Raw genomic sequence first — 27,863 nt, forward strand, 5'->3', positions numbered from 1 at the left:
CGCCACCGCCGCGTGGCCATCCTTCCCCTCGCGCTGGCTGGCAGGCCAGGTCGGGCGGGGCTCAGCCAGCGCGGTCCATCCGAAGCCGGGATTCTTGCACCCGGGACCTGAATGAGGTGAGTGTGCGGGGCAGCTCTGCTGGGGGAGAGGCTGGGTCAGTGGAAGTGTCAGCAGGGACGACAGTGGCCAGGTGGGGAGGCCCTCTGGGGAGGTGGGGAGACTGCGCCTACAGCAAGGCCGACTGCTCGATGTTCCTGGAGCGGAAAATTCAAAATCCAGCCCCTGGTACAAAGGCCTTTGTGGGGTGTGGAGGAGGAGAAGGGTGGGGGGGTAGGTTCCCAGTCATTCCAGGGTCCAAACTGATCCTGCTTTTGGTGTCCAGGGACCCACCAGCACTTGGGTGGCATTTGGGGGCACAGCAGGCCAGAGAGAGTTGTCCTGCCCAGGGTCTCTTGGGTGGGGGGCAGATCTCAAAAGTCCAACACTGCCCAGGATCCCTGGGGACAGGCCCTGACTTTCGGAGACGGCAACTGAAGCCCACAGAGCAGCACTGCCCTAGGGGTGCAGGGACCTAGCCCAAGACAGGCTCCCCTGGGCTCCATGGCCTCTGGGCAGGTTGAGGCAGTGCCCTCCTGCCCTGGGGGACGGGGCAAACGAACATCTAGGGACGCCTGCTGGTGCCTGGCACTCCTCCTGCGTTAGCCCCTTCAACTGTCTCCATCAGTCCCTTCCACTCATCCAGCACACGGGCCCCTTGGTGCCCTTCAACTTCAGCCCCCGCCTCCAGGATGCACAGGGCTCCCTTATCCACTGCATTAGGCACACCGGTCACTGCGAGCATTCCCAGGGCACCTCCTAGTCCCCTGTAGGTTTCAGTTTAGCAGTCTCCTCTTCCAGGAAGGCTACCCCGACTGCCCTCCACCCCATCAGGTGCTCTTGGACTTTGGGTTCCCACAGTATGGTCCAGTCATAGCTGTTGTCAGAGGATTGTAATTGCTGTGTTAATCCGAGTTTTCCCTTCTAAATCAGAGTTTCAAAAACTCCACATTCCCCGTTTCATTTTATTATATATGTAGGGCAAGAAGAAATTTCCCCCTACCTTCCTGAGTTCTTTAGGCTAGTCTGATAATGGAATCTGCATGAGACAGATTAACAAGAGAATGTAAAGGGTCTCTGTTGCCTTTGGCTCGAACTAACCCACATACCCCAGAGGAGGGAAGGAGAGAGGGATGCATGGGCCACAATGCAGCCGGCCACCACTGTGGTCCTCATGCTGCTGGTCACCTCTTCCCCCAGCCAGCCTGCCCTGGCCCTGATGCCCCCTGTGTCGCTGCCAGGGGGAACCATGCCACAAGCTCCCCACAGGTCCCCTGGGACCTCCCTGCTGCTGCACCCCTGACATGGGAGCCAGGGCTCCAGCACCATGTCCTCTGTGTCCCCTGAGCTCCCGACCCTCCTGGGTGCTCAGCTCCTCTCCTCCAGACCCACTTAGGCACCCATGACACGTGCATGTGTCTCCTGCCTTGCTCCAGCTTCCTTCCCTTCCTGTCCAAGAAGGCACTCGGAGCAGATTACTGTGTCCCGGGTCCAGTCAGCCCTGCCCCTTGCAGCAGCCCCGCTCCCAGCTCCATGAGAATTCTGTGGGACCTCGTAGCAGCTCAGTGCTCACCCTCTGATCCCACTCCGCCCTCCGTGCTACTGAATGTGTGTGTTGGGGTGGGAATTCGGATGTGGAAGTCCCAAAGGAGTGACCGGGCCCAGCGCTGAGGGGCACTTAGCGCCTCTTTGCCCGCCGCTGGGCCCAGGGGGGCATTCGGCGGCGAGAGGAAGAACCCTGCCTCCTCACTCGTGGCTGAATCACACTTAAGTTCACTCATGTGTCAGAGGCAATTGTGTTCCACTCCCAGAAGTGGAAACTGAGTGCCCCCTGCCACAAAAGATAATTAAATGAAAACAAAACATAGAACACCAAGCAGCGCTATTAAATTATAATTAATACCTGTTACAAAGGGAGATTAGCGAGAATTAAAGTCGTGCTCAAAATGGACAAGTATCCAACTGAGTGTTCTCCTCAGTGTAATAAGACAGATTAAGAAGGAATTGGGCTGGGAATAACAAGCTATATGGCTAAACTCCCCTCAGTCCTCACCTGCCGAGTGTAGAGCGCCACACGGAGCCCAAAGCAATACAAATCAAAGCTTTGGTTTACCTGCATCAGCTGAAGGGTCGCTTCCTCCAGGAAGCCCCTCCAGATGTGCCTCCCTTAACAAGCTGCACTCCTGCTGTCACACTTGTTATGTCTTATTGTAAAGGCACATTGGCTTCCACCACAGAGCGTAAGCTCTGTGAGAACAGCCACCAGGTCTGTCTCACTCAATTCACCATCCAGGTCCCCACGCCCAGGGCCTAGAGCCAGACGCTGGATGAGCAGATGAAGGAATGATGAACGAATGGCTGGGCCCCTTCCCACTGAGCCTTTCCTTCCTCCTCTTCCTCCTGGTCCAAACCCCATACCCTCCATCCTTCCAGGCCCTACCAAGGGTCCAGCTCCTCCAGGAGGCCTTATGTCAGCCAGCGGAGCCGGCCCTGAGCTCTCCTGCCCCGAACAGTCCATCTCTGGCCTGTGGCCAGGGGACATTCAGTTCCACGGCCAGGGTGTTTCTTCACCTCTCGGGGCAAGCAGTGCATGCGGCACAACCATGCCTCTGTCCCTGCTGTGGTGACTCACTGTGGTTCTTCCTTCAAGGATGCAGCCGTGTTGGGTCTTGGCAGCTGTACGAGTTCCTTTTGGTGGTTGTAACAAATTCCCGTAAACTTGGTGGCTTAAAACAATACGAATGTCAGCCCTGGCTGGGTGGCTCAGTTGGTTGGAGCATCGCCCCAAACACCCAAAGGTCGCAGGTTCCATTACCAGTCAGGGCTCCTGCAGAGGGCAACAGATTTCTCACATCGATGTCTCTCTCTCTCTCTCTCCCCCCACTCCTTTCCACTCTCTAAAATCAGTAAGTATATCGGCAGGCGAGGGTTTAAAAAAAACACAAGTTTATTACCTTACGGTTCTGGAGGCCAGAAGTGGGTCTCGGGGTGTTGGCTGAGTCTTTCATGGCAGCCGGAGGAGAGAACCCACTGTCTTCCCAGCTTCTAGAGGCGGCCCGTCTCTCTTGGCTTGTGGCCAACCCCCGTCTTCAAAGCCAACAGTGGCTGGTCACCCCTTCCCCGCCCTGCATCCTTCCAGTGCTCTCCCTTTAGGCCACGCGGTCATCGGGCCCACCTGCGTCATGCAGGATAATCTCCTTAACTTACCACATCTGCAAAGTCCCTTCTGCCANGAAGTGGGTCTCGGGGTGTTGGCACAGCTGAGTCTTTCATGGCGGCCGGAGGAGAGAACCCACTGTCTTCCCAGCTTCTAGAGGCGGCCCGTCTCTCTTGGCTTGTGGCCAACCCCCGTCTTCAAAGCCAACAGTGGCTGGTCACCCCTTCCCCGCCCTGCATCCTTCCAGTGCTCTCCCTTTAGGCCACGCGGTCATCGGGCCCACCTGCGTCATGCAGGATAATCTCCTTAACTTACCACATCTGCAAAGTCCCTTCTGCCATGTAAGGCGACACATTCACAGGTGCAGGCTAGGATGCATGGACATCTTTGAGGGGGCCGTTACTCTGGCTATCACAACAGTTGTCACAATAGCTGTCCCTCCCTGGTAGTCAGAGGGTGCCGTCACTGGCGGCACATTGACAACAGCTGGCATCCACTGAGCAGCCCCTTGGGGCCAGGAACTGCTCTGAGCTCACTACCCAGCACCCCAGGAGGCAGGGCCCTGCCGCCCTCCTCACATTACAGGTGGGGTGCTGAGAGGTGAGGTCGGTTGGCAGACGGCAGAGCTTGGATGGGAACCCAGGCAGTCTGCGGTCCCAGGCTACGCGGCCTTCCCAGCACCATTGCCACCCCCGAGGCACTAGCTCACGGCCTGGGAGCAGGCAGGGCGAGGCCTGAACCCGGCCCATGGGGAATTCCCCAGCGTTTCTGGACGAGGCCCTTGTCTGGTTCACCCAGTCCTTGCCAGTCCGCCCTACCACCCACCCCTGTGCGAGGCACCCACACTGATCCAGGGGGACCTCAGGGAGCTGCGAATGGTTCTCTCTGGAGGCTCCGGGCAGGCACGCCTGGAAGAGCTCCTGGGTGCTGGACACCACTCATTCCGCCTCTGTCCTCCACCAGCATCCACACACCAAAGAAACAGGAGCCCCTTGGCAGGCAAAGTTAACAGCACATTGAAGAAAATAAACCCCAGGCCCCAGCTCAGCATCACACAAGCCTGTATACCGGAGCCGGAGGCACACACAAGCCTTGCACAGGCCGGGGGTGAAGAGGCTACCCCAGCATTTGCTGAGCACTGCCTAGAACAGTTCTTAGAGGGTTCTTAAAATACTCATTAACTCACTGACTACTGTGAGATATTATTCCCAACTCCACAGATAAGGAAACTGAGGCACAGAGAGGTCATAACTTTCCGAAGTCACACAGCCAATGTAAAGAGCCAGGACTCCAACCATTCTCCACAAGCAGGAGACGAAGGCAGAGGCTGGTCAAGGCTGGCTGAGCAGCCCCAGCCTGGACCCCGCCACCCGGCCTTTGTCGGCCAAGCCCCGCTTTGTACCTTGCCAGCCCGACCGGCTCCCTTGGCACCTCCGAGGCTGCGCTCCTGGCTTCTATGCCAACCCACTTTCCTGAGAGCACCCTTATGTTTCATCCTTACACTGATCTTCCTTATTAACCTCACATTGTTTTTAAAAGATTTCATTTATTATTTATTTTTAGAGAGAAGGGAAGGGAAGGAGAAAGGAAAAGAAACATGGGTGTGCAAGAGATACATCAATGGCTGTCTCTAGCATGCCCCCAACTGGGGGACTGGCCTGCAACCCAGGCACGTGTCCTGACTGGGAACCAAACCAGTGACCTCTTGGTTTGTAGGCCAGTGTCCAATCCACTGAGCCACACCAGCCAGGGCCATTATTAACCCCATTTGAAAGAAGAAGAAATTGAGGCTCAGGGACACTACATAATTTGCCAGAGCTCTAACAACCAGAAAGCAACAGATTTGGGACTCAAGGCTAGACATTCAGATGTCACCTCCTCTCCCAGCTGCCTCAGCCTGAGCAAGCCCAGCCTGAAGGCCTCCTCAGCTCCCCAGGTGTGTGTGCTCATGCTGTACCTGGGCTTTAGCTGCCCCTCCACTAGCCCAGGAATTTCCTGCCTTCCCGTCCTCATTAGTCACGTCCGATCTGAGAGCAGTGGGTTGCCCTGAGTGGGAGCGGAAACACTGCCCCGTTAATCAGTCCAGTCTTCTGATTAATCAGCTCAGGCCCTCACCTGCTGGAGTGTGGTTAACACCAGATAAAAATCGTGGTCAGAAAAATCCTTCTTACTGCCTGAAACTGGCCTGGGAGGTGCTCGACCCCAGGGCGGGTATTTCTCAGAAGGAAAGTGTGCACCTGAACGAGGGCCAGGAAGCGCACAGGCAGGAAGCGCAGGGTGGGCTGCAGGCGGAGGCCTGGGGTTGTGGGGGAACAGAGATGAGCTGGTACCAGAGCCTAGTGAGGAAGTAGGATTCATTCCGTTTGGCGGATAAGGAGGGATTTCCTCTGAGGCTGGCCAGCTGTGCTCATTGGAAGACTGAACTGGGAAATCAGTAATTTTTGTTTTCCGGTGGAGCATCTGTGTGCTCTCTAAAGCACACGCACATCGTCTCCATCAGAGAGTTTGCAGGAAGTGGTAGGGCCACTTCCACAGAAGGTGGGGTCTAGGTGGAGAGCAAGGGGCACAGTCAAGCAGGGTGAGAGAGGGGAGGTCAGCACACGATGCTGTTCAGAGGTGTCCATATGGTTAAAAGAACCAGCTGGGACGGCGTGGTGCCCTGGGACTAGCTGGCGTGTGGAGGAGCGGTTACCATCCTGAGCCTGGGGGGAGGAGCAGGGAGGGCACTGCAGGAGTGGGACTGTGACAGGAGCTGGAGACTTCAGTAAAGGGTGGCAGCCAACCTGAAGCCACACTGGCAGGTGGATAAATACTCCATCGACCCCTCTCCCCTCCATCCTCCGATCCCAGTGAGCGCTTCCCATTGGCCAAGCCCAACAGAAGCCAGATGGCAAGGGGACCGGGCAACAGAGTCGACAGAGTAGGATGGGGAAGGGTGAAGAGTGGACCTGGGCGAGCCCATTGAAAGTCCTGGCACACGCTGGCCTGGACATCAACCTCTTTCACCCACCTCACAGCTGGCAAGAGCACCTGCCTTGTGCTTCCCCGGGCTCGACAGTGGGAAATGCAGATGCCATGGCCCAAACCCCACAGAGGCTGGATCAGAAGAAGTGACATCAATGCCACTCACAGTGTCTGGAGAAATTCTGACCATGTCTCTGCAGCCTTGCCCGGTGTGGGGGACGATTTTTGTGGGCAAGAAAGACAGTTATTAGTGTAGCGTCTCAAACCAGCATTCCATGAACACGGGCCATAATTCACCATTCTCTAGGTCCAGGAAGGTTCTGGAAAACAATCTGCACTTTGTTTTACCTTAGTGAGCTGTGTGTTGTTTAAAAGGCCAATGCCTGGTTTTGTTTACAAAATAACACATTCTGCTGCTCCTGCCAAGGACTGGACATCCTGACACCAAGACACACGGCAATGAAATGAACCTCTTTACTTGTCCAAATCTCAATTTTCCAAGGGAAAGCGTGGCCAGAGGTGTCAGGCCTGCAGTCCACAGGCCAATTCTGGAGCTTTAAGTAACTGGTATAGGCACCGTGCTGTTCTGTGTCCAAAAAGTGAAGCATGAGTGAAAACGGAGCTTGTTTGAGTGGAAGAGTATTGAGACTGTGAAAAATTCTAGATATGTTTGGGCACCTGTAAACAGAGACCGTCAGCTACAGAAAGACAGGCAGGGCCCTGGCTGGGTGGCTCCGTTGTTTGGAGCAGGGTCCCGTGCACCAAAAAGTTACAGCTTTGATTACCAGTCAGGACACATGCCTAGGTTACAGGTTCGGTCCCCAGTTGGGGTGCATACGGGAGGCAACTGACCAATGTTTCTCTCTCTCAAATCAATAAATATATTCTCAGGTGAGGATTGAAAAGAGAGAGAGAGGCAGGGAGACAGGGCCACCCAGTGCTGCGTAGTGTCCCCCTCCCTGGGCTGTATAATGTGACCGCCCTGGCAGGACTCATTTTGTAACAAGCGTTCCACAAGACAGGCACTGTACCCGAGTCAGAATTCTGGATCTAGCAACAGATGATGATGGGCTTTTGAACCCCAGCCCTCTTTCCTGGGGGGATGGGAGGAGCAGGGCAGGGTCACTGCAAGTGGCAGCTTCACAGTCAGGACTCCGTTCAGCCCTGGCTCAGGTGCTCAGGACCGAGCAGCCTGAGCTCTTCCACTGACCTCAGTTTCCTGATCTGTGAAGGTGCGAGAAGAAAACTACCTGTTGGGGTGAAAAGAGATGACTCATAAGCACTAAGGACACGTAAACATTCAACAGATAAGTGCTGTATATAAGAGAGCATTTATAGGACAGTAATAACAGCTAACATGTATTGAGCCCTAATATGTGCTGGGCGTTGAGCTAAGGGCTTTGCTTTATTTAACTCATCGAATCATCTCAGCCCCCCTCTGGAGCCGTGTCCTGTTTCACACACAAGGCACCCGGCACAGAGAGGTTTAGGGGCTTGTCCCAGGTCACCTTACTGTAGGTAGCAGAGGTGGGATTCAGACTCAGGCACTCTGGCTTTCAAAGCAAACTCTTTAACAACGACTTTCAGTTCAGCAACCTTTAAGAAGTACATGTGCATTTTTATGGCATGAGTAGTTAATCCAGAACACTCTATTTGTGAATATTTTGCAAGAAGGAGAAATTTCAAAACGAGGACCAGCAGAAGAGGCTGAGCCAGCCCCAGAGAAGCGCCTGCTGGGAGGTTGCTAGGCGAGTGCCCAGCAGGAAAAGCTAAGTTCCCTGCCTCCCCCATCCATCCGCTCCCTCTGCCTCCCCTGCTGGGGTATCTTCTGCCTTCTTGCCCACTGTCCATTTCCTTCCAGAGACCCCCACCTAGGGGCCCAGGCAGAAAGTGTGGACCTTTGAGCTGCCCAGAGGAGCCAGCAGAAAGTGAGGCGAAGATCTCTGTCTTTACCCCCACCCCGAAGCCCACACTCCAGCTGCCTCCGTCCCCAACCCCCAGCGATCTGTCCTGACAACCAACCACTCACTTCCCAAATGGGAATGGGCCCCGGCTCTGCACCAGGCACAGGTTGGGAATGAAGACCGTGCAGAGCGGCAGCTGTGGAGCAATGACCTCAGTGGGCAGTACAAAAAAATGCTGGGAAGGGAGTCAAGCAGCAAGGAGGGCTCAGCACAGATCGCTGGGGCCAAACACAAAGGCTCCAAAGGGGAAGTGACTTTCCCCGTCTTAAAACTGGGGCAGGATTTCAGGCGCTCCTGTGAGCGGAGAGGGACGCATGAGTATCTGCAGATGTGAAAGAGCAGAAGGTGCTGAGGGCACAGCTCTGGGTGGTTTAAGATAGGATGCAGGTGGTGATGATGGCTGTGGACTCACCTGCCTGAGTTTGAATCTCGGTGTTTCTACTTATTACCTGTGTGACTTTGGGAACTTCCTTGGCCCCTCTGTGCTTCATTCCCCCAGGTGAACAATGGGAATAATAATGGTGTCTACCTCACAATGTAGTGAGGATCAAATGAGTTCGTGCATTTAAATGCTTAGGACAGCACCCAGCACGGAGCACTCACACACTGGGAGTTGTGAGTGTTGTTACTATTATCTGCGAGCTCGTGGGGCAGAGGGGCCCTCGGGCTTCTGGGAGTTCTCAACAAAACCAGCAGGAAGTCCTGTCCTCAGTGCTGTCCCTGGCCACCTCTGCCGCAGGCACACTCGCACCTTGGGAGGCACCAGGGATCCAGGAGGCGGCAAACTGCCTCCTACCGAGGTGCAAAGAGGTGGAAAGGGCCTGAGCAGCAAGGGGGCACCGCCTTACTGAGTAGCTACGGATGTACTGAGGCTGAGAACACGGAGAAAAGATTGCTTCACGTAATCCTCCCCCAGCTTCGTACCTAGGGGTTCTGGATGTGGCTGGAGGACCCTCTGGTCCCTTCACAGCGAGGCCCAGTCGGAGTCCACTCTGGCAGCTGCAGAGCCTGTCCCGGGAGCAGGATGGTAGTTGGGGGCGGTAAGCGCCATGGCTGCAGGACAGGTCTGCACCAGCGGGGTTTTTCCGGCCGGCGCCTAGCCCATGGCCTGCGGTCAGGGTGAAAGGCGGGGCTCAGAACGGCAAAGCCGAGTGCGCCGGTCGGGGGCGTGGGGGCGTGGGGGCGTGGGGGCGTGGGGGCGTGGGGGGTGGGGGATGCCGGGAATCACAGCACAACGAGGGCCCGCGGTCCAAGGAGTGGGAAGGCCGGGGCAGAAGCGGACCGCCAAGCAGCCCAGGTCACCCCTCACCCCGCCAGTAGCAAAAGATGAAATGCCCACCCAGCTTGCTGTGTCGGCCATAGGCGGGAACTCAGGCGACGAGCGGGGTGACTTCGGTTGGCCCCTCACCGCACAGGTATGTCTCCCCGAAGCCAGTCCTCTTTCTCTTGTCACTCTCTCGGCGGGGCCCCGGGCGCAGCAGGCCGGGGAAACTGAATGCGTGCAGTAGCCAGATCCCGGCGCCGACAGCCGGCTCTACGCCTTCCCCAGCTGGGCCCCGTGAGCGCGCGGAGAGAGCGCGGGCCTGTGGCCCCCAGGTGCGCGCGCGCGGGCCAGGTGCAGGAGCGTGTGCGTGTGCACGAGCCGAGCGGTGGCGGCCAAGTGCGGGCGCGCCGGGAGGGGGCCCAGCGGGTGCGGGGCGACGGCGGGCAGACGCGGCCGCGCCGGCGCGCCCCCGTCGCTCTTCCGGAGGGGTGTGTGCGCTGTGGCTGTCGCCTGGTTTAGCAGCCACCCCCTGGGCTGGCTCCGCGGCCACCTGGTAATTACTTCCAAAAAATTGATACATAAAATAAGACATTACCCAGAGCTCCGCGGCACAGGTGACCCAAACATTTTCTTCCCGGCCCTCAAATCCGTGGGTTCCCTCTTAGGACAAGAGCAGCTGGTCCGGCAAAGGGCCCTGATTCCGGAGACTCCAACGAGCGCCTCTGCAGCAGAGGGAGGACAGAGCTGCCCCGCGATTGGCCGCAGGAGCGCCGGGTGGGCTCGCTGGTTGGCAGACCCCCTGGCCAGCCATCGTGCGGACCCAGGTAATCCTCAAGCCGGCGAGCGATGATGCTGCGTCGAAAGGGCGCAGGCAGGCTCTTCGGTTTTTTAGCGGTGGGCAGCGGAGAAGCTTGGAGCCAGTGGCTTGGGGCCGGTCACTTGCTGGGTCTGGGCCCCCGTGAAATGGAGATAAATACTAGCTACGGCCACCTCACACAGGGGGGTGTGAAGACAAAACGGATGTGAGGACAAAACATGTGAGAATGGTCGGAACTATACAAATCTGGGATAATGTGGTCATGCTTTGCTTAACACTGTCCCCCTTCAGCTTCCAAAACAAGGCAGGGGGGAAAGGAACTGAGTTGAACAGAGGAAGCGGGGCTGGAGCATTGCGCTTACATTACACTATGGGTGCATTAGACGCTATCTGCCCTTGAGAGTTCCGTTCCAGAACCACATGGCTTGGGTCCAAATCTTGGCTCTTCTACTTATTAGAGCTTTCAACTTGAGATGATCCCCTACCCTCTTTTGAAGCTTCAGTGTCGCCTGTGATGGGCATGATAGTAGAGCCCACTGCCTAGGGTGGTTAGGGGACCATGCTGATAAAGGTCTTGCCCTGAACGCCTAGCAGTGCCCCCTAGAGGTTAGCTGTGCGTGTTCTTCATACTCTCAGTATGTTGCGCCCTTCCCGGTACCACGCACTCTGTAGGGAGAGAAACAGTGGAAAACAGGTTTCATCCTTCCTGGCTGGCTGGTCTCAAACAAGATACCTCACTTTTCTGGGTATCTCATGGGAAAAATGGAGATGATTATACACACCTTGCGAAGTTATTATAAAAATTAAAATCACATAACCTTATGAATGAATACAACACATAAGCCCTTCAGTGATTTTGGAGGAAAATAATATGTTCCAGTTATCCAGCTATCCATAATATCTCTGTTATGTTATCTATTGCTGCATAACACACCATTTCAGAAGGTAGTGGCTTAAAATAGCAGCGCTCATGTATTTTGCTCATGAATCTGTGACTTGGGCAGGGCTGGGGGGGACGACTTAAGTCTGCTCCTTGCAACATCCGCTGAGACGGTCCTGCTGGGGTGGGAGGATCTTCCAAGATCACACATGTGATATGTCAGTTGATCCTGGCCTCACTGGGGCTGTTAGCCAGGGCCTCAGCTTCTCTCAATGTGGGGCACTCTGGGAAGCCTCCTGGGCTTCCTCCCAGTGGGACCCCCCCAGGTTTTAAGAGCAACATCCCAAGACACAGGAGGTGGGAGCTGCCAGTCTCTTTAGAGCTGGACTCAGAAGCTGGTGCAGTGTGGCTTCCACGTTATTCTTCTGGTCAAGTCGCCCCAGAGCCCACCTAGATTCAAGGGGAGGGGACTTCACACCCACCTCTCAATGAGAAGAGCATCAGAGGATTTCCAACCATCTTGAATCTACTGAACTTGAAAGTCTTCCCCTTTTGCTTCCCCCCCCAACCCCCGGGTGCCATGGCAACAAGTTACGTCATCTTTGCTAGAAAACCAGCTGAGATACAAATATGCCTGCCCGGTCAGGATCAGTTTCTCTGGTGCAGACACCTGGCACGATGGCTTCTCCAGTGTCTATCTCCCTGGAACCACGAGGCTTCAGTCCCCAGCTCTGTCAAACCCAGGCCTATGAAACGAGAGAAAGAAGCCAGGGAGAGGGTAATTTGGATTCGGAAAGCTGGATTAAAATCCATTGCAGGTGGCCCCGGCTGAGTGTAGCGAGCATCTCTGCAGCTCTTAGTTCCCTGGAGGAGTCTGTTTGTTTCTCAGGAGGACCACTGCCTGGGTGTTTGGAGTGGCTGTTGTCATACATTAGCAGGTCATTAATTGACGGGTTGGAACACTCAGGGTGGGAAGGCGGGAAGGCAGGCCCGTGGGGGCAGCAGGCCTACGGTCACCATGGCAACCTTCAGGCCTATGATTTGCGCTTCCGGCAGCAGAGCAGAAAGGATGCCCCAAGCTGCTTGAACCTCCTCAGACAGACCACAGACTCTCCAGAGAGAAACCAGCATCTCTCTTTTAGCAGTAGGTTTCCATTGCAATGCCCTTTCACACAGAGCTACCCACTCACACGCTCAGAGTCAAAACCAACCAGCCCTCTTCCTGTGGCCTCCTCCCATATCCTGACTGTCTCCCCAAGTTCATGAGCTCCTAACTTCAGTGTCAACCACACTGGCCTTCCAGGCAGGCTGCAGAGGTAAATGGAGTTTAGGCTCATGGATTCATTCCTACATTCAACACATTTTTGCTGTGCATTTATTTTGGCAGAGAACCGTTCTCCCTGGCAGAGAACAAAACAGGTCCATGTGCTTCTTCTGGGTGGAGCTTGCTGTGTACAGGGGAAAGATGGGCATTGACAGATAATTGTACAGATTCCAGTGCATTGCATTGGCAATGGTTAAAATACGATGAATCTGGCCCTGGCCCGTGTGGCTCAGTTGGTCAGAGTGTCCTCCCATGGTCGAAAGGTTGCAGGTTTGATTCCCAGTCAGGGCACATGCCTGGATTGGGGGTCCAATCCCCAGTCCAAGCGTGTTAAGATCCTCAGTCTGGATGTGTATGGGAGGCAGCTGATCAATGCTTCTCTCTCTCGTCGATGTCTGAAGCAATTAAAAATGTCCTCAGGTGAGGTTGTGTGTGTGTATGTGTATGTATAGTCTGTCCAGAAGTTATCCAGTCATATGAATGAATAAGTAGAGACTTTATTGAAGAAGATACAAGAAACATTGTATATAGGACAGTGACGCCTCAGTCCCCTTCAAAGTAGGCACCTTGAGACCTCACACAGTTCTCCCAATCACCATCAGCTGTCCCATTGTATTTTCCTGAATCTCATCAATGGTCTAAAATCTCTTCCCTTTCACACATGACTTTAGCTTTGGAAAAATCCAGGAGTTGCAGGGCACCAAATCTGGGCTTTGTGAGTGCGGCTGAGTCACCTGGATGATTTGATGTTTCACAAAAAAACTCTTCACAAGACATGCGGAGTGGGTATGTCATCATGATGAAGCTGCCAATCACCAGTTGCCCATAGCTGGGGCCTTTTGAATCATCCAAAGAGTTTCCATGGAGAAATGTTCAAGCTTAATGCAGAAAACTTGATGCAGATTTGTTGCTCTATTTACTCAGCCATTTTGGATGTGATGGCCACACAGTGCACATGCTCACTCAACAGCCTCTACCACCCCCCCACTGACTAGTACAGCAAAGTCATTGTCCTGTATGCGCACTCCAATCCACTCGCCTCGGCTGCCAGGGTACATCGATGTTGTGCAAACCATTCTTGTCATGTTAACAATGGCTGGACTTTTTCTGGACAGGCTATATATACACATTTACACACATATGTATTAAAATACAATTATTTTGGACCTTGACTTGAACCCCAGCTCTGCCACTTACCGGGCAGGCCCAGTGCGAGCACAAGGGTCTTTAAAGGGGGAAGCTGGGGGCAGGACGTGTAGAGTCATAGGAGTGACCGTGGGAACAAAGGGCAGAGCGCAGCGATGTGAGAGGGATCGGTCGCTGCTGGCTTTGAAGACGAAGGGCCACAGGCCGAGGAATGCTGGAAGTCTTCAGAAGCTAAGAAAGGCACAGAAGTCCTCTTCTCCGTCAACTATCCAGAAGGAACACGGACCTGCTGACACAGGTTTTAGCCCAGTGGGGTCTACATTGGACTTTTTGACCACCGGATGGTGAGAGGAGAAATCTGCGTTGTCTGAAGCTGCTGGGTTCGTGGTGGTTTGCTCCAGCAGCAACAGGAAGCTGATGAGACACCCAGGAGCCCTGTCTCTGAGGTCAGACGGCTCTGCTGTTCTCAGCCCTGAGCCCCTGGGCAGATTGCCGGTGCTGCCCAAGTCACAGTCACCTCACCTGTAACACAGGGACAGCCCTGCCTCGCAGGGTCGATGCGCAGGTGGGAACAGGAAATGTTTGGAAAGCGGGCAGCACAGCACCAGGTACAAAGCACGTGCTCCCCAAAATGGCAAGGACTGTGCTCCTTGGTCCTAAGTTGCTCCCGCCTGTTCTCTAACCACAACAGGGCCACGGTGCCAGGCACTTTGGGAGGCTCTCTGCTGGCCCTTTCAGCCATCCTTAATTCCCACCTGGCCACTTCTGAACAGTGTGGCACCTTGTATCAGCACGTGCTGAAGTGTAAGGCCCAGGGAAAGTCCAGGTCGGCCTTCAAGACACAAGTCAACGGAGGCCCCTGCAGACAAATAGCAGATGGCTCATTATAGACACTCCTTGGGCTTGTCAGAGCCCTTGAGATGCCCTAAGGCCTGGCCCCCACCAGCTCCAAATCAGAGGAGTAGCCATGGGGGAGAAGGTAATGCGCTGTAACAAGCGTCTTGTGGAGTTGGCCGGCCCACCCTTCACCTTTTCTAGGGAGAGTCAGGCTGTGGGGTGGACCATGTAGCCTGAGGGAGAGGTGCTGCTACCACCATCCTCATCATCACTGCACCCTCACGAACACTCACTGAGGACCTACTAAGTGCCAGGCACTTGTTGGAGCTCATCTTTCTGACTGTTGCAGACATCCTTTGGCTATCCAGGAGTGCAGTTTCTCAAGGCCACATAGCCCGGCACTGGCAGCCCAGGGACTTGACCTCCACAGTCAGGCCCAGAGTCTCTGCTTTTAACCCCCAGCCTGTGAGCTCAGGGTTGTCACCATGTGCTTGTGCCTTGCGTGGTGCCCCCAACTCAGGGCAGACTCCAGAGTCCTCCCTGTGAGGACAAGGCCTGGGACTCTGTTGCCCTCAAAGTAGCCTGCAGAACATTCCAGAAAATCCTACCAGCAATTCAGAGCCCAGGTCCCTGGAGCAGATGTTTATTTGTGGGGTGGGGAGTAGGGAGCACAGACAGGGACACCCAGGGCTCAGGCAAGCCTTCTGGTCTGTCATCCCAGGGGGCGTCTGCCATGCTTCGTGACTGCTGTCCTGGGGCTGAGAGAGAGGCTAGGAAATGAACTTGGGGAGTGGGCTCAGCCCAGTATACACTCTTCTGTCTTCCCAGGAGGGAAGGGGGCACAGAGGTGGGCCTGGCAGCCCCTGGGAGGCTACCGCACCCCTCAGGGCTGGAGCGTCCTCGCCTGTCACTAAGGGTCCTTGTCTGCTCAGTGGCACCACCAAGGTTCTGGCACTTTGGGCCTAAGGAGAGAAGTTTAAACGGGGAGGTGGGCCGGGGAGCTTCTATTCAGGCTATGTTTTTTATTACAATCTCACTGCTTCTACTTAGGTGCAGGTTGACTCAGAGGTTTGGGGGACTCGAGGTTCTGCGTCTGTAGGTTGCCGCAGGCCACTGCCTGGTGCTTGTGTCTCAGCAGCTTCTCATCCTCCCTTCCTGTTTCAGGTTAGAGATGGAGCCCAACACCAAAGTCAAGCACAGCGTGGGTTGCTCTTTCTCTTACTCGGTGGGCCTTTCACAGCGCCCATGCACCCGGCCAGTTGGAATGAAACTGAGTGCGGCTTCCTCCCAGGTGCAGCCCCCCAGGGCCCAGTGGGGAGTGAAAGGGGGTCCCTTGCCCTGGAGAGGGGAAGGTTCCCCCTTGCAGATGAAGTGGTGCATACTGTTGGCAGAGGGGGCTGGACAGCCTGGGGCAGCTTGGGAGTCTTGGTGGGAAGGAGAGGACACAGTGTCCTCAGCCATTCTTCCAGGTACAGCGAGGGCGGAGGCTGCCTGTGTGTGCGTCGGCTGCCCTGTAGAGAGAGCCAGGGCGCTCTCCTTGGCCACTGGTCCTGGGGGAGCCAGGGATCCACCACGAAGTCAACCCTTCACTCCTAATCCATCCTTTTGTGTGATGTCGGGAAGAGCCAGCCGCTTCCACACTCAGAAACCCGTGTGTCTCTGTGAACACCGCCGCGCTGCGACAAGGCACAGCCTGTCGCTGTAACTCACATAGGAGACCACTGAAAAGGGCCCAGGCCCGCAGAGGGGTTTCTCCCGGGACCCCTACTGATATAGCCCCCCGACAGGAAGAGGGGCTATCACTGTCTAGAGCAACGTGTTCTCTAGAGAAGACAAGTCTTGCAGACCACAAAACAGAGTGGGGAACACGCACATCCTAGTGACCCCCCACCCCCGTGTGTGGTGGATGTTGACTCCCTGGTCCTAGTGGCGTACCCCGTGAGCAGCTTCAGAGGAGGGAGAGGGTCCTGCCAAAACGCGTGGCTCCTGCAGTGTGGCAGCAGGTTTTTAGAATCCCAGCTCCATCGCTTAGCTGTGAGACCCTGACCGAGAGCCTTCGCCTAGCTGGGCCTGGTTTCCTCCCTACCTGGATGGTGAGGAGGCTGGGCTAGGGAACCTCCAGGGACCCCATCCTCCCTGCTACGCTGACAGTTTAGCAAATGCTCCCAAGAGCCAGAAGACCCCATGACACCAGAGCCCCGTGCTTGCTCCCCGCTCGGGGCCACGCTGTGGAAAATCACTGATGCTGCCTTATTTAGGACCCGATGCCCTGGCTCCACTGGTCTGCAGAACAGGATCCAGCCCCCCTGTGACACGTACATCAGCATTTCTGCCCTTGGCTGCCCGCAAGCAGTGTCCAGGGTGCTTTGAAAGACCCAGGTGCTGCCGGCATATCTTCAGGAAGTGTGGTTTCATTCATCTAGGGTGAGGCCTGGCATCAGTATTATTTTTATAAGCTCTCCAGGTTTTTCTAAGGCACCTGGGACCCACTGACCCAGATGTTGGTTGCTGGTGGCTGGAGGGTAAGAGCCTGGGGCAGGAGTGGAAACAGTCAGCTTGCCCCTGTCCCTGCCTGTTGTCCTGCTGTTCTCTCTGGGGTCCACCATGTACTCGAGTTTCCTGAGCATCAGCCTGTCTGCGTTGCCCCTGTGAAGGCCCCTGGCGCTGGGGTTCAGTTGCCTGTGTCTCCTCTCCCAGGATCCTGTAGGTGCTCAGAGGGGGTTGATCGGTAGGGTTAGGGCACCCCACTTCTCCTGCATGCCCCCCAGTTCCCAAGGTCCCCTGTCCCTACTGCAGGCTTTAACATTCCCCGGAAGGTTGCTCAGTACGCCTCAGGCGTGTGGGAAGTAGACGGGGAGGGTGGAGGAAGTGGTCCCGCCACCCTCGTCCTGCAGCTGCCTGGCGGGCAAGTGTTCCTGGGTGGCTGCCAGCCTGACACTGGATCAGACTGACAAGTTCACATGATTCTGCCTCAGCCCAGGAACCAGCAGCCTCCAGCCGGGGTTTTCTAGAGGGAGCTGGGAGGTGTGGCTGCGGGAGATCGCTGGAGGGGGAGCGTGGGTCCTAACTGAGGGCTTGCTGGCAGGGCAAGGTGCTTCTCAACTCCTCCCTCGGGCCTCCCAGGAGCCTTTGGAGGAAGCTGAGCTGTTTGAGGTTTGGGGGCAGAGCTCAGCCGTGAACCAGAGCCACAGAGGCCCCAGGATTCCCGCTGGGGCAACTCCCTTTGGCTGCCGCTGTCTGCCTGTTCCTCACCGGCTGACAGGACATTGCCATCCTGGGTTCCAGAGGCTGAGCAGGTGGGGGTCAGCCAGGCTGTTTCCGAACATGACCATGGCCCATCAGAGGGCCAGGAAATCAGTCCAGTAGCTCAGGACCTGCCTGTAGGGAAACAAAATGGGATAGCTGTGATCAGAGTGCGTCGCAGACAGTGGGGTGAGTATTGCCTCAGGGAAGTTTGTTTCTGGGTGCTTGTGTGAGTGTGTAGAGCGTGTGTGCTGGGTCACAGCGTCCAGTGCATTTCTCGCTGTGGTTTGTGACCAGAAGAGCTCAAAGGCAGTGAGTTGGTGCCTCCGTGCCTGGGTTCTGGATTCAGATCCCCCTGGCTCACTGTGTGAACTTGACCAACTGCGTTAGCTTCTCTGGGCTGCAGGCTCTGTGACGGGGGTTGGCAGTGCCAGCCCCCACCCGAGTCACCGTGACTTTGTGAGCCCAGATGAAACTGAACTTGGAAACAGTTACCAGGCCTTTAGGCATGGAATTCTGTCTTCTTGTTGGTGGAGCAAGGCTACCTGGGGAAGTGACAGGGGCCAAGGAAAAATGCTCCCCGGTTTCTACTCCCACCCCAGGGGGAAGTATGCACAGCCTCAGAAACACACTCTTTTAGGAAACGGAACAACCTCGCTCAGGGAGTGTGGTGGTCCAACCAGATACAGGAAGAGGAGCTTGGCTGGCAGGAAACTCCCTGCTCTGCGGGCTCCCGCAAGCTGCGCCGCTTGGCCCCGTGAGTAATTGTCTGTGCGCCCGTGTGCACCCCGTGGAAGAGACAGTGACAGATTAGGTCACTGTCTGTCCCGGCCGCCCACCAGCACAGGCAACTCCTCCTGGCTTGAAACACGTGAAGGTTCTTATCTTGTGTCAAAGTGGCCCTTCCTCTCCTTCAGGGCTTAAGTTCCCTTGGTCACTCAAGTCCTCAGAGACACCTCTGTGCCAATGAGCCTTTGTCTAAAGACTTACCTCTGGGTGTCGGGCTGCCTGTGTGTAGTCTGTCTGTTTCTGAGCTGAGCGGTAAAGTGTCTGAAGTACGTGCAGTGGCTCCTTGTGTGGGTCCCTGCACTGGGGGAACCACAATGGGCGAACCAGGTTTCTTCACTAGGTGCCGAGGAAATGTTTGGCCGTGCAAAGCATCCTCCAGGTGCAGGGGGCTGGCCTGGGACTAAGCCTAGTGGCTCTCGTGGTGGCATCTCTAAGGACTGGAGCCTGGCGAAGCCTGGAGGTGGAGGGTGGTTGCTCAGGATGATCAGGACAGAGGGAGTGTGGTGTGAGGGCAAGTGTGGGTCGGTCTGAAGTCAGGACCTGGCTAAGCACACTGTACCGGTCGGGTCCGGAGCATGTCGGTCCATCTCTCTCTGAGCCTCGGTTTTGTCTCCTCGTCTGTAAAGAGGTCCAATGAGAGTGGGGCTGGGAGAGCCGTGCGTGGCCCAGGGAAGGCTCTCGGCAGATGGGGCTTGGCTCTCCCACCCCACCTCCATCTGCACATTTACAGATGCCTCATCTGTAAACTTTTGCCTCATCCACTGTGTCTTTGATTTCTGAAGAGCAAGATGCCTATGGAGTCTGGGCAGACAAGGGCCACCCCTGGCAAGGTGTAGTTTCCGCTTGGGGGTGCCTGTCCTCGGGGACTGGTGGCAGGGAGGGCTGGCCGTGACAAGGCCTTGGTGGATGAGCAGGACCTCTGAGCAGCTCAGGCAGCTGGAGCAGGAGGCTACAGAGATTCCTCCTTGTACCTTTTCTATTTCTGTTAATGAAACCTCCACTGTCCCAGGCCCGACTTCAACCCTCCCCCAACCCAGCCATCTGATAATCTGCCAACCCATCTGCCCACCCACTAACCCATCCCTCCATCCAGGTACCCGTCACCCATCCAGCTGTGCACACACCCACCCATTTGGCCATTCACACATCTGCCCACACATTCACTCATCCACCTGCCCCTCATCTGTTTGTCTGCCCGTCCGTCCACCCATCTCTTCACCCACCCATCCATGTAACACACCACTTTTGAGAGCTTATCAGGACTGAGCACCGAGGCCCATCTCAGATTTGTCCTTGACTGTTCTCTGCCACCCTCCTAGTTAGTGCTTAGTTACCACAGCTTCTTCTGGTCTCCTCGCGGGCCACGCCCTCCTCACACCTAGCTCCAGTCATGCCGAGCTACTCTCAGTTCCCAGACAGAGCCTGCTTTCCCTCTCCTGGATTTGATTTGTTGCCCAAGTTGCTTTCACAGGCAGAAGCTGCCCGCTGCTTGGGCAGCCCTTCCCCCTTCTCCCAGCCTGGGCACCGCATGCTGCTCAGGAAGGCTTTTCGGGCTGGGCTGGGTCGCTTCCACGGAACTCCCTTCAGTCCTGTGCCCTCCCTGGGCGCTGGTTGGCTTTTCTCCTCTCCCACTAGACTGAAAGCAACTTCAGCTGTACTAGGAGATGGTCAGTGCAGCACCCTTCCATGTTAGAGAGAATCCATAAGGATTTGCTGTGTGAATGAACAAGTGAATGGGGGAGTGGATGGCTGGATGGCTGGATAAATGGACAGATAGACAGACGGACCAATGAACAGACTGGTGGATGGTTGGAAAGCCATTAGAGGGGTGGAAGCAGGGTTTGGGATTTGGTTAGATTTTCGTTTCAGAGGGTGGTGAGATATAGACAGGGATCCCGATAGGGGGCCGAGGCACGGATTCCAGGGAGGAAGTCTCAACCGAGCCAATCTGGGGCGCAGGTCAGGGAGCTAAAGAGGAGGAGGTGGATGTGGGAAATGTTGAGGAGTAGGAAACGGCAGAGCCGGATAAGGAAGTGGATGCTGTGGATGAGGATGAGGGAAGGAGCTGAAGGCCAGCCGTGCAACTTGAGTGACCGGGCAGGCAGCAGACCAGTGGAGGGAAGGACAGAGGCAGGACGGGCCTCACTGAGCATGTCCTGTGTGGTGACAGGAAGCTGCCTGTGTCCACCTTCCACGCGGGAGGGTGGTGAGGTCGGTGAGGTTTGGGAGCGCTGAGAGTGTCAACGGGGTGGAGCCCCCAGAGGAGCCTCTCACACGGAGAGCGTGAGTGGAGGGGGAAGCACAAGCCAATGGTACATGTGAGCGAGGGGCGGTGACCAGTGAGCTCCACCGTCCACTGCCTCCAGCGGCCGTCACTTGGGTGAGTGACGAGATTGGAGACTCCCTGAGGGTGGGAGCTGCTGCTTCTGTACCCGGGCCCCCGTGTCTGGTCCGCTGCCGTGGGCCCTGCAGATGCTCCTCGGATGCATGCTGATTGGCACACAGAGGTGCTAGACTGTCGGGCGAGCCAGTCCCTCCCTTCTGGCCTCAGTGTCCTCATCCCCGAATGGGGGCAGTAATCAGGTTGCTGTGAAGACTGGGCAGGAGCGCAGATGTGAAATGCCCTGGGAGCTGTGAGAGGTCTCACAGAAACGGAGCAGAAGTCCAGTCACCGTGTTCTGAAATACAGCGCCCGTCCCTCTGTTTGGAAGACCTGAATCAGGCTGTCAGTTTCCCAAAACCTGTGTCCTGGTTCTGACCACAAGATTCCGTTGGGTCTTAAGTTCCCCTTGTAGCCACCTGTGCTCCCCAGCCTGGCACTCAGGTAGGACACTTAACCAGGAGCAAACCCCAGACCTTCTAGACCTTTCCAGTCCCTTGCTACTCGGTGTGGTTCATGGGCCAGCAGCCCCAGCATGAGCGGGGAGCTTGCATCAGATTCTCCAGCCTTGTCTCCGACCCACTGAGTCAGAAACTCCGGAGGTGGGGCCTCGTAATCTGCTGTAACAAACCCTCCGGGTGACTCAGCTGCACCCAAGGTCAAGAGGCACTGTTTAGAATGTCAAAACCCTCTTTTTGCTGGAAAGTGAACGCAGGAGGCACTTTAAACACAGTAAATGCTGCTTCTTTGCCCTGCGGGCCTGGCTATTTGTGACTTTGGTCACCAGACTTCACTTATTGTTGGCCTGGGAAAGCAGGAAATTGGAAGCCACGGGCCTGTGCCCCTGGCCACACTGCCTGGGGACACGCTCACACTGGTAAACAGCAGCTTGAGGGCCGGGGACTCCCAGGGGATTCTTAGGACCTGACGTGTCCTCGCGGTGACTCCGTTTGCCCTGTTTCACTGACGTATGGGGGCCTGTGCGTATGAACAGACGTCTTCTTCCTGCTGGTGGCTTGTATCTGGATTGCGGAGACCCTGAGGTCCAGCTGGGTGGCCCTGGGGACATTTTGGGGCCCCGGGCTGCCGTCGACTTCCTCATAGATAAGCCAGGTGACCTGCTGGCCCCACAGGTGTGGGCGTGGGATTCACGGACAGGAGAGCTGGCCACAGGAGGGCAGGTAGGGCCAGCTCCTGCCTGACGGGGCTGTTGGAGGAGCCGAGGGGTCACAGGTCTCAGCTGCCCCTTGCCCCCTTCCTCTAACTGTCAAAACATGACAGCAACACAAAACACACACAAAAAGAAAACCCTGTGCACGGTGGGTGGGAATGTAAAATGGTGCAGCCCCAATGGAAAACAGAAGGACAGTTCCTCAAAAAATTAAAAATAGAACTACCGTATGACCCAGCAATTCCATTTCTGGGCACACACTCCGACCCCCAAAGCAACTCTGAGAGCAGGCCCTCGGACAGGTGACTTGTGTGCCCAGGCTCGCGGCAGCGCTCTTCACAGCAGCCGGAAGGCAGATACCACCCAAGTGTCCACTGACAAGTGAGCGGAAGAACAAAACATGGAATATACACATAGGGAAATAACATTCAGCCTTAAATAGGGAGGAATTTCTGATGCATGTTACAGTGTGGACGAGCCTCGAGGACATGTGCTGCATTAAATAAGTCCGTCACAAAAAAAGACAAGTACTGTGTGACCCCACTTGTCTGAGGGACCTAGAGGGGTCATGTGCCCAGAGACAGGAGGCCAGGCAGGGGGTGCTGGGGGCTGGGGGCAGGAGGGAGTGGGAGTCCGTGTGGAGTGGGGCAGAGTCTCTCGGTGGAGAGGCTCTGGGGATGGGTGGCGGGTGGTGGTGGTCGTCCTTCCGTGTGCATGTCCTTAAGGCCAGAGAACTGTACACTTAAACACAGTCAGCGTGGTCAATTTTATGTCATGTACATTTCACCACAATTACAAACGATGATGGCAAGAGGCAGCCCCTCCACCACCATTGCTGAAACCCCAGGCCTGTGTCCTGGAGAGGACGGGGGTGGGCCTGACTGGGGGTCCTTGTTTTCTGGGGACTGAGGGGTGGAGGTGTCTCAGGTGGGGACTGGAGGTGGCAGGGAGGCAGGATGCGGAGCAAGGAGACCTGGATTCTAACACCAGCGCCTCCTTCCTCAGGCTGGCTTCAGCAGGTCACCCCACCCCCACCCCCGGGGACCTCGGTTTTCTCACCTGTAAGACAGGGAGGTAGCTTTCACGCGTTTGTCCAGAGGGATTCACGAGTGCATGTGGTGTGCCAGGCACTGTGCAAGGGGCATGAGGCCTCTGCCGGGGTGGACTTACGTTCTCCTGGAGGACACGGTCCACAATCAGACAGGGAAACACAGAGGACAAATGTCAGATGCCCATGGACACTCTGTGGAGCAGTGGTGGGATGGTGGGATGGTGGAGGAGGTCACTTTAAGCAGGGCATCCAGGGCAGGCCTCCCAGGGGAGGAGGTGGCATTTAATCTGGCAGCAAAGGCGGCAGCCCTGAGGGGAGGTAGAGGTGGGGCAAGGTGGGGCAGCAGCGGGGCTGGGTGACCGGGTGGCACAGGAAGCCGGCCACGTGGCTGGCGTGTGGTGGTGGGCGAGTTCCATCCTGTTCGGCCTTGCGTGCCCCGTGAGGAATGTGGGTTCTGCCACAGGTGTGGTAAGAAGCCGTCTCAGTGGGTTGTGAGCAACCCAAGGAAGAGGAGGGTCCGCTCTGCGTCCTGGCATCGCGTGGGTGACGGTCCGGGTGTGTGTGGGAGCCGGGGCGGGGGTGGGCTTGGGTGTGCAGAGGGCCGAGGGGAGTCCAGGTGAGAAGGGGCAGCTCTGGGTCAGACCCGTCTCCTGCCCATTTTAGAGACTTGATGAAGCTACAGACCCTTCCCCCAGGGAAAAAAACCGCACATGCTTATATAAGATTGAGCATTTGACTTCAGGGGAACCCCTCAAGTTCATCCTCCATGAACCCCAGGCAGGGAACAGCTGGACTGACGTCCCTGAGCCCCTTCCCGGCACACTGCACCCGCTTCCCACTGCTCCACGAGCTCTCAGGGGCTTCCCTTCTGGTGGGAGAGAACCAGCCTCACTGCGGTGGAGGGAGGGCGCAGGGCGGGGCCGATCTGCTGCCACCGCCAGGCTGCCAACTCAGACCCCACCCGTTCCGCGTCCCAAGCTGTGTTGTGGGCCATGCGTTCTCGGGGTGGGGGTGGAGGTAGGTTCTTGGACGGGGTGAAGAACCTTCGACATTACAGTGACTTGCCATTCCCCCGAAGGGCATGGTACGTGACCCATGAACATGGTGTTTGAGGTGTTAAAATTTCACCGGGGGGGGGGGAGGGGAGGGGGGAAATGTCTGAAAAGACTCGAGAGGATAATTGTGGGGAGGGGGGTTGAAAGAAATCATGATTTAGACACAGTCAGATTCTCCCCCTGAACAGGAAGTGTTAAATCAGCAGAGAAGCTCAAGCCTTTGACTCTGATGTGTTAGTTTATACAGGAGGCTCACAACCGAAAACCGTAGTCCATCTTGGTCAGCGGTGTTTGTGTGCACAGCCGCCTCTTGGCTAAGTTCTCAACAGCGTGAGAACACGAGTGGGAGAGACGACCGCCTCTCACTCCACCTCTTTGCCGGTAGAAAAGCAGTGCCACGCATTTTGACATCCGTCCTCTTCTGTGGCCCCGATACTGGCTCTGAGGACAGGCGGTTTTGTCCCCGGTGTACAGAGGAGGAAACTGAGGCTCAGAAAGGGTAACTGGCTGGCACGGCCTGTAAGCGGCTGGCTGTGGCCTGGTGCTCATGACCGTCGCTGCCTGGCCCTGTGTTGCCCCCCTCTGCTGGGTCCCCGAGCTCCGTGGAAGAGAGGAGGGTTAGCACCTGCTGAGAGATACCCAGGAATCCGGGCAGTGCCCGAGGGCAGCTTGGCCATTGTTTCCGGCCAGAGCACTGAGGGATGTGGGCAAGGCGGGGCCTCTTCTGCGCCAGGTGGAGAGGCCCCAGGAGGGACTGTGGCTTCGGCGTGACCTGGTACATTCTGGTGAGCAGGGGGGGGACAATGGGCACGGCGCTCGCTGCTGTGGAAGACAGTGGCTGGGCCCCCCCCCTGTCGCACGTGCAGCAGGTTGGAGTTGACCTTCACCTTCAGCTTTCCTTGGAGAGCTGGGCTCAGCAGGGGCTGTGCTCACAGGGCCAGGAATATAAACAAGAGCAGGAAGCCAGGGAAGGCAGATGGGGAGACCTAAGCCACGCTCTGAGGTTCTAGTCCAGTTGGAGCTGGTCGGCTGGGCCATCCTCTGAATTAAGTGAGGCCCTCAGAACAGCACCCGGCACACAGTGGGTGCTTTATACATGTTATCTCCTGTTATTCTAAGCCTTTCCCACCTTTGGCTTTCAGAGGCTCACTCACCACCAAGGGGGCCCAGCCTCTGGCCCAGCTTGAACCACACATCCTGTGAACACCATGGCAGCAGAGAGACGGGCCCATCCCCTGCACCCGTGAGCGGGGAGCCCCTTCCGGCCCAAAGATGGGGAACATCACAGCGAACGGCTCCTCGATGAACTGCACCATTGACCACACCATCCACCAGACGCTGGCCCCGGTGGTCTACGTCACGGTGCTGGTGGTGGGCTTCCCGGCCAACTGCCTGTCTCTCTACTTCGGCTACCTGCAGATCAAGGCCCGGAACGAGCTGGGCGTGTACCTCTGCAACCTGACGGTGGCCGACCTCCTGTACATCTGCTCGCTGCCCTTCTGGCTGCAGTACGTGCTGCAGCATGACAACTGGCTGTATGGCGACCTGTCCTGCCAGGTGTGCGGCATCCTGCTCTACGAGAACATCTACATCAGCGTGGGCTTCCTCTGCTGCATCTCCATCGACCGCTACCTGGCCGTGGCCCACCCCTTCCGCTTCCACCAGTTCCGCACCCTGAAGGCGGCCGTCGGTGTCAGCGTGGTCATCTGGGCCAAGGAGCTGCTGGCCAGCGTCTACTTCCTCCTGCACAAGGAGGTGGTGGAGGACGGGAACCAGCACCGCGTCTGCTTTGAGCACTACCCACTGGAGCCGTGGCAACGCGGCATCAACTACTACCGCTTCCTGGTGGGCTTCCTCTTCCCCCTCTGCCTGCTGCTGGCCGCCTACCGGGGCATCCTGCGGGCCGTGCACCGCAGCCACGGCACGCAGAAGAGCCGCAAGGACCAGATCCAGCGGCTGGTGCTCAGCACCATGGTCATCTTCCTGGCCTGCTTCCTGCCCTACCACGTGCTGCTGCTTGTGCGCAGCCTCTGGGAGTCCAGCTGCCAGTTTGCCAAGGGCGTCTTCAACGCCTACCACTTCTCCCTGCTCCTCACCAGTGTCAACTGCGTGGCCGACCCAGTGCTGTACTGCTTCGTCAGCGAGACCACCCACCGGGACCTGGCCCGCCTCTGTGCGGCCTGCCGGGCCTTCCTTACCTGCTCCAGGACCGGTGGGCCCAGGGAGGCCTTCCCACTGGGTGCCCCCGAGGCCTCCATGGGGAAAAACGAGGAGCCTGAGTTGTTACGGAAGCTCCACTCAACAACCTTTCAGGCCTCTGACTCACCTGGAGGGGCAGGGTCGCCCACAGCCAGGCTGACCTAGCCAGAATCCCCCGTGTGTGGGGTAAGTGAGGGCTGAGCTTGCTGGCCAGCCACCCCCCACTTTCTGCTGGAGGGAACGATGGGCCAGGGTCACCAAACCCTGGGCCTGGGCTGCTGCAAGGCCTCTCTGGTACCCGGGGGCCTGCTGGAGCTTGCTGAGCCAGCCGGGGTGCGCCCTCTCTGCTCAGGGGCGTCTTCCGTTGCAGCTGGGCTGCTGGCGGGAGGAAGGCAATGAACTGTCAGCTCCAGAAGGTTTGCAAAGGGGAACTGGGGTGGGGAGTGCAGAGTTTGAGGGGTGCTGGGAGATGGTGTGCACCTGCCTTCCAGTGCCACTGTGTCACAGATGACACCTGCCCAAATGCACAGGCAGTGCATCTGAGGAGGTGACAAAGCTGTGTGGTCATCGTCAACCATGGAGCCCCTGCCCCTCCACGGAGGGAGCAGAAGGGAGAGGCGCAGGGCCAGGAGGCTGGATGGGAGGAGCTTAGTACCGCCCCAGGGACCTGCCCACTTTCACAGACGTGCCAGCACTGTGCCAGGCCTCCAGGTGTCCAGGAGGATGCGGTCGGGCCAGCTCTCACCTCCCTGGAGTCTGACTCCCTCACAGAGTCTGGGCAGGGCCAGGGATGGGGAGACAGAAGCTGGTATCAGCAGAATGATTCTGGAATCTGCTAAGGGGAGGGCCAGGAGAACATCTTCAGTCTTTCTTCCCCTCCCTGTACCCCACCCATCAGAGAGACCAGGCTGGGTTGCCACGAAGTGGGGTACCAGGGCTACACGTGGCTTTGACTGGGCAGCCCCCGCCCCAGCTCCTTATGGCGGGGCTCCCATGACCTGAGGAGGTTCTCTCCCCTCCCTGGAGGAGGAAGCAGCCAGGTCTGAAGGTGGCTGAAATGGCCACACAACCAAGACCCACCAGGGGGCTCTTCCTGGGACAGCAGCACCGGTCAAGTGCTTCATGCCTCCTCCCTCCAAACTTCCCCCTGGTTGGACCATAAACACCGGTGTTCCCACCGGGTGGGACTGGAGGAGCTGCGGGCGGCTCTGCTGACTATCAAGAGTTGTATTTTTGAATTGTCCCTTTGTGCCAAGGATGTGTGTGGGGGACTGTGGGATGGATCTGTGTAGCAAACTTGAGTCTGCAAATAAAGCGCCCAGCTGCGGCCAGAGTGTGCTGTGCAGTCCTTCTGGGGAAGGAGGGTCTTCTACCGCCAGGGGACCCAGGGGGTCCCCCAAACACCCGACAGAGTCAGGAAGGAGGAGATTGACTTTCTCACAGCAAACGCGAGCAGAGCGGTTAGGGGGGTTGCCTGTGACCACCCAGCAGTGTCCAAGGCGGACAGAGCCCCGAGCGAAGTAGGT

The 27,863-nt window shown here is 56.9% G+C and overlaps 1 protein-coding gene across 3 annotated transcripts; it reads left to right on the plus strand.

Annotated features, from left to right (window-relative positions):
* Nucleotides 1-27,664, plus strand: GPR68 (G protein-coupled receptor 68). 3 transcript variants are annotated; one of them, XM_037031534.1, is made up of 3 exons: nucleotides 1-116; nucleotides 10,111-10,269; nucleotides 25,281-27,664. In XM_037031534.1, exon 3 carries the CDS (start codon nucleotides 25,411-25,413, stop codon nucleotides 26,500-26,502), a length of 1,092 nt encoding a protein of 363 aa, XP_036887429.1. In that variant the 5' UTR covers nucleotides 1-116; nucleotides 10,111-10,269; nucleotides 25,281-25,410; the 3' UTR covers nucleotides 26,503-27,664. The 3 variants fall into 3 exon arrangements, with proteins under 3 accessions (XP_036887429.1, XP_036887428.1, XP_036887430.1); XM_037031533.1 differs by lacking the exon at nucleotides 1-116 and adding an exon at nucleotides 9,387-9,596; XM_037031535.1 differs by lacking the exons at nucleotides 1-116; nucleotides 10,111-10,269 and adding an exon at nucleotides 17,457-17,881.
* The last annotated feature ends 199 nt before the right edge of the window (nucleotides 27,665-27,863 follow it).

The sequence above is a fragment of the Sturnira hondurensis genome, unplaced genomic scaffold (assembly GCF_014824575.4).
Source record: "Sturnira hondurensis isolate 20B ecotype Veracruz unplaced genomic scaffold, ASM1482457v3 Scaffold0021143, whole genome shotgun sequence".
Taxonomy (NCBI): Eukaryota; Metazoa; Chordata; class Mammalia; order Chiroptera; family Phyllostomidae; genus Sturnira; species Sturnira hondurensis.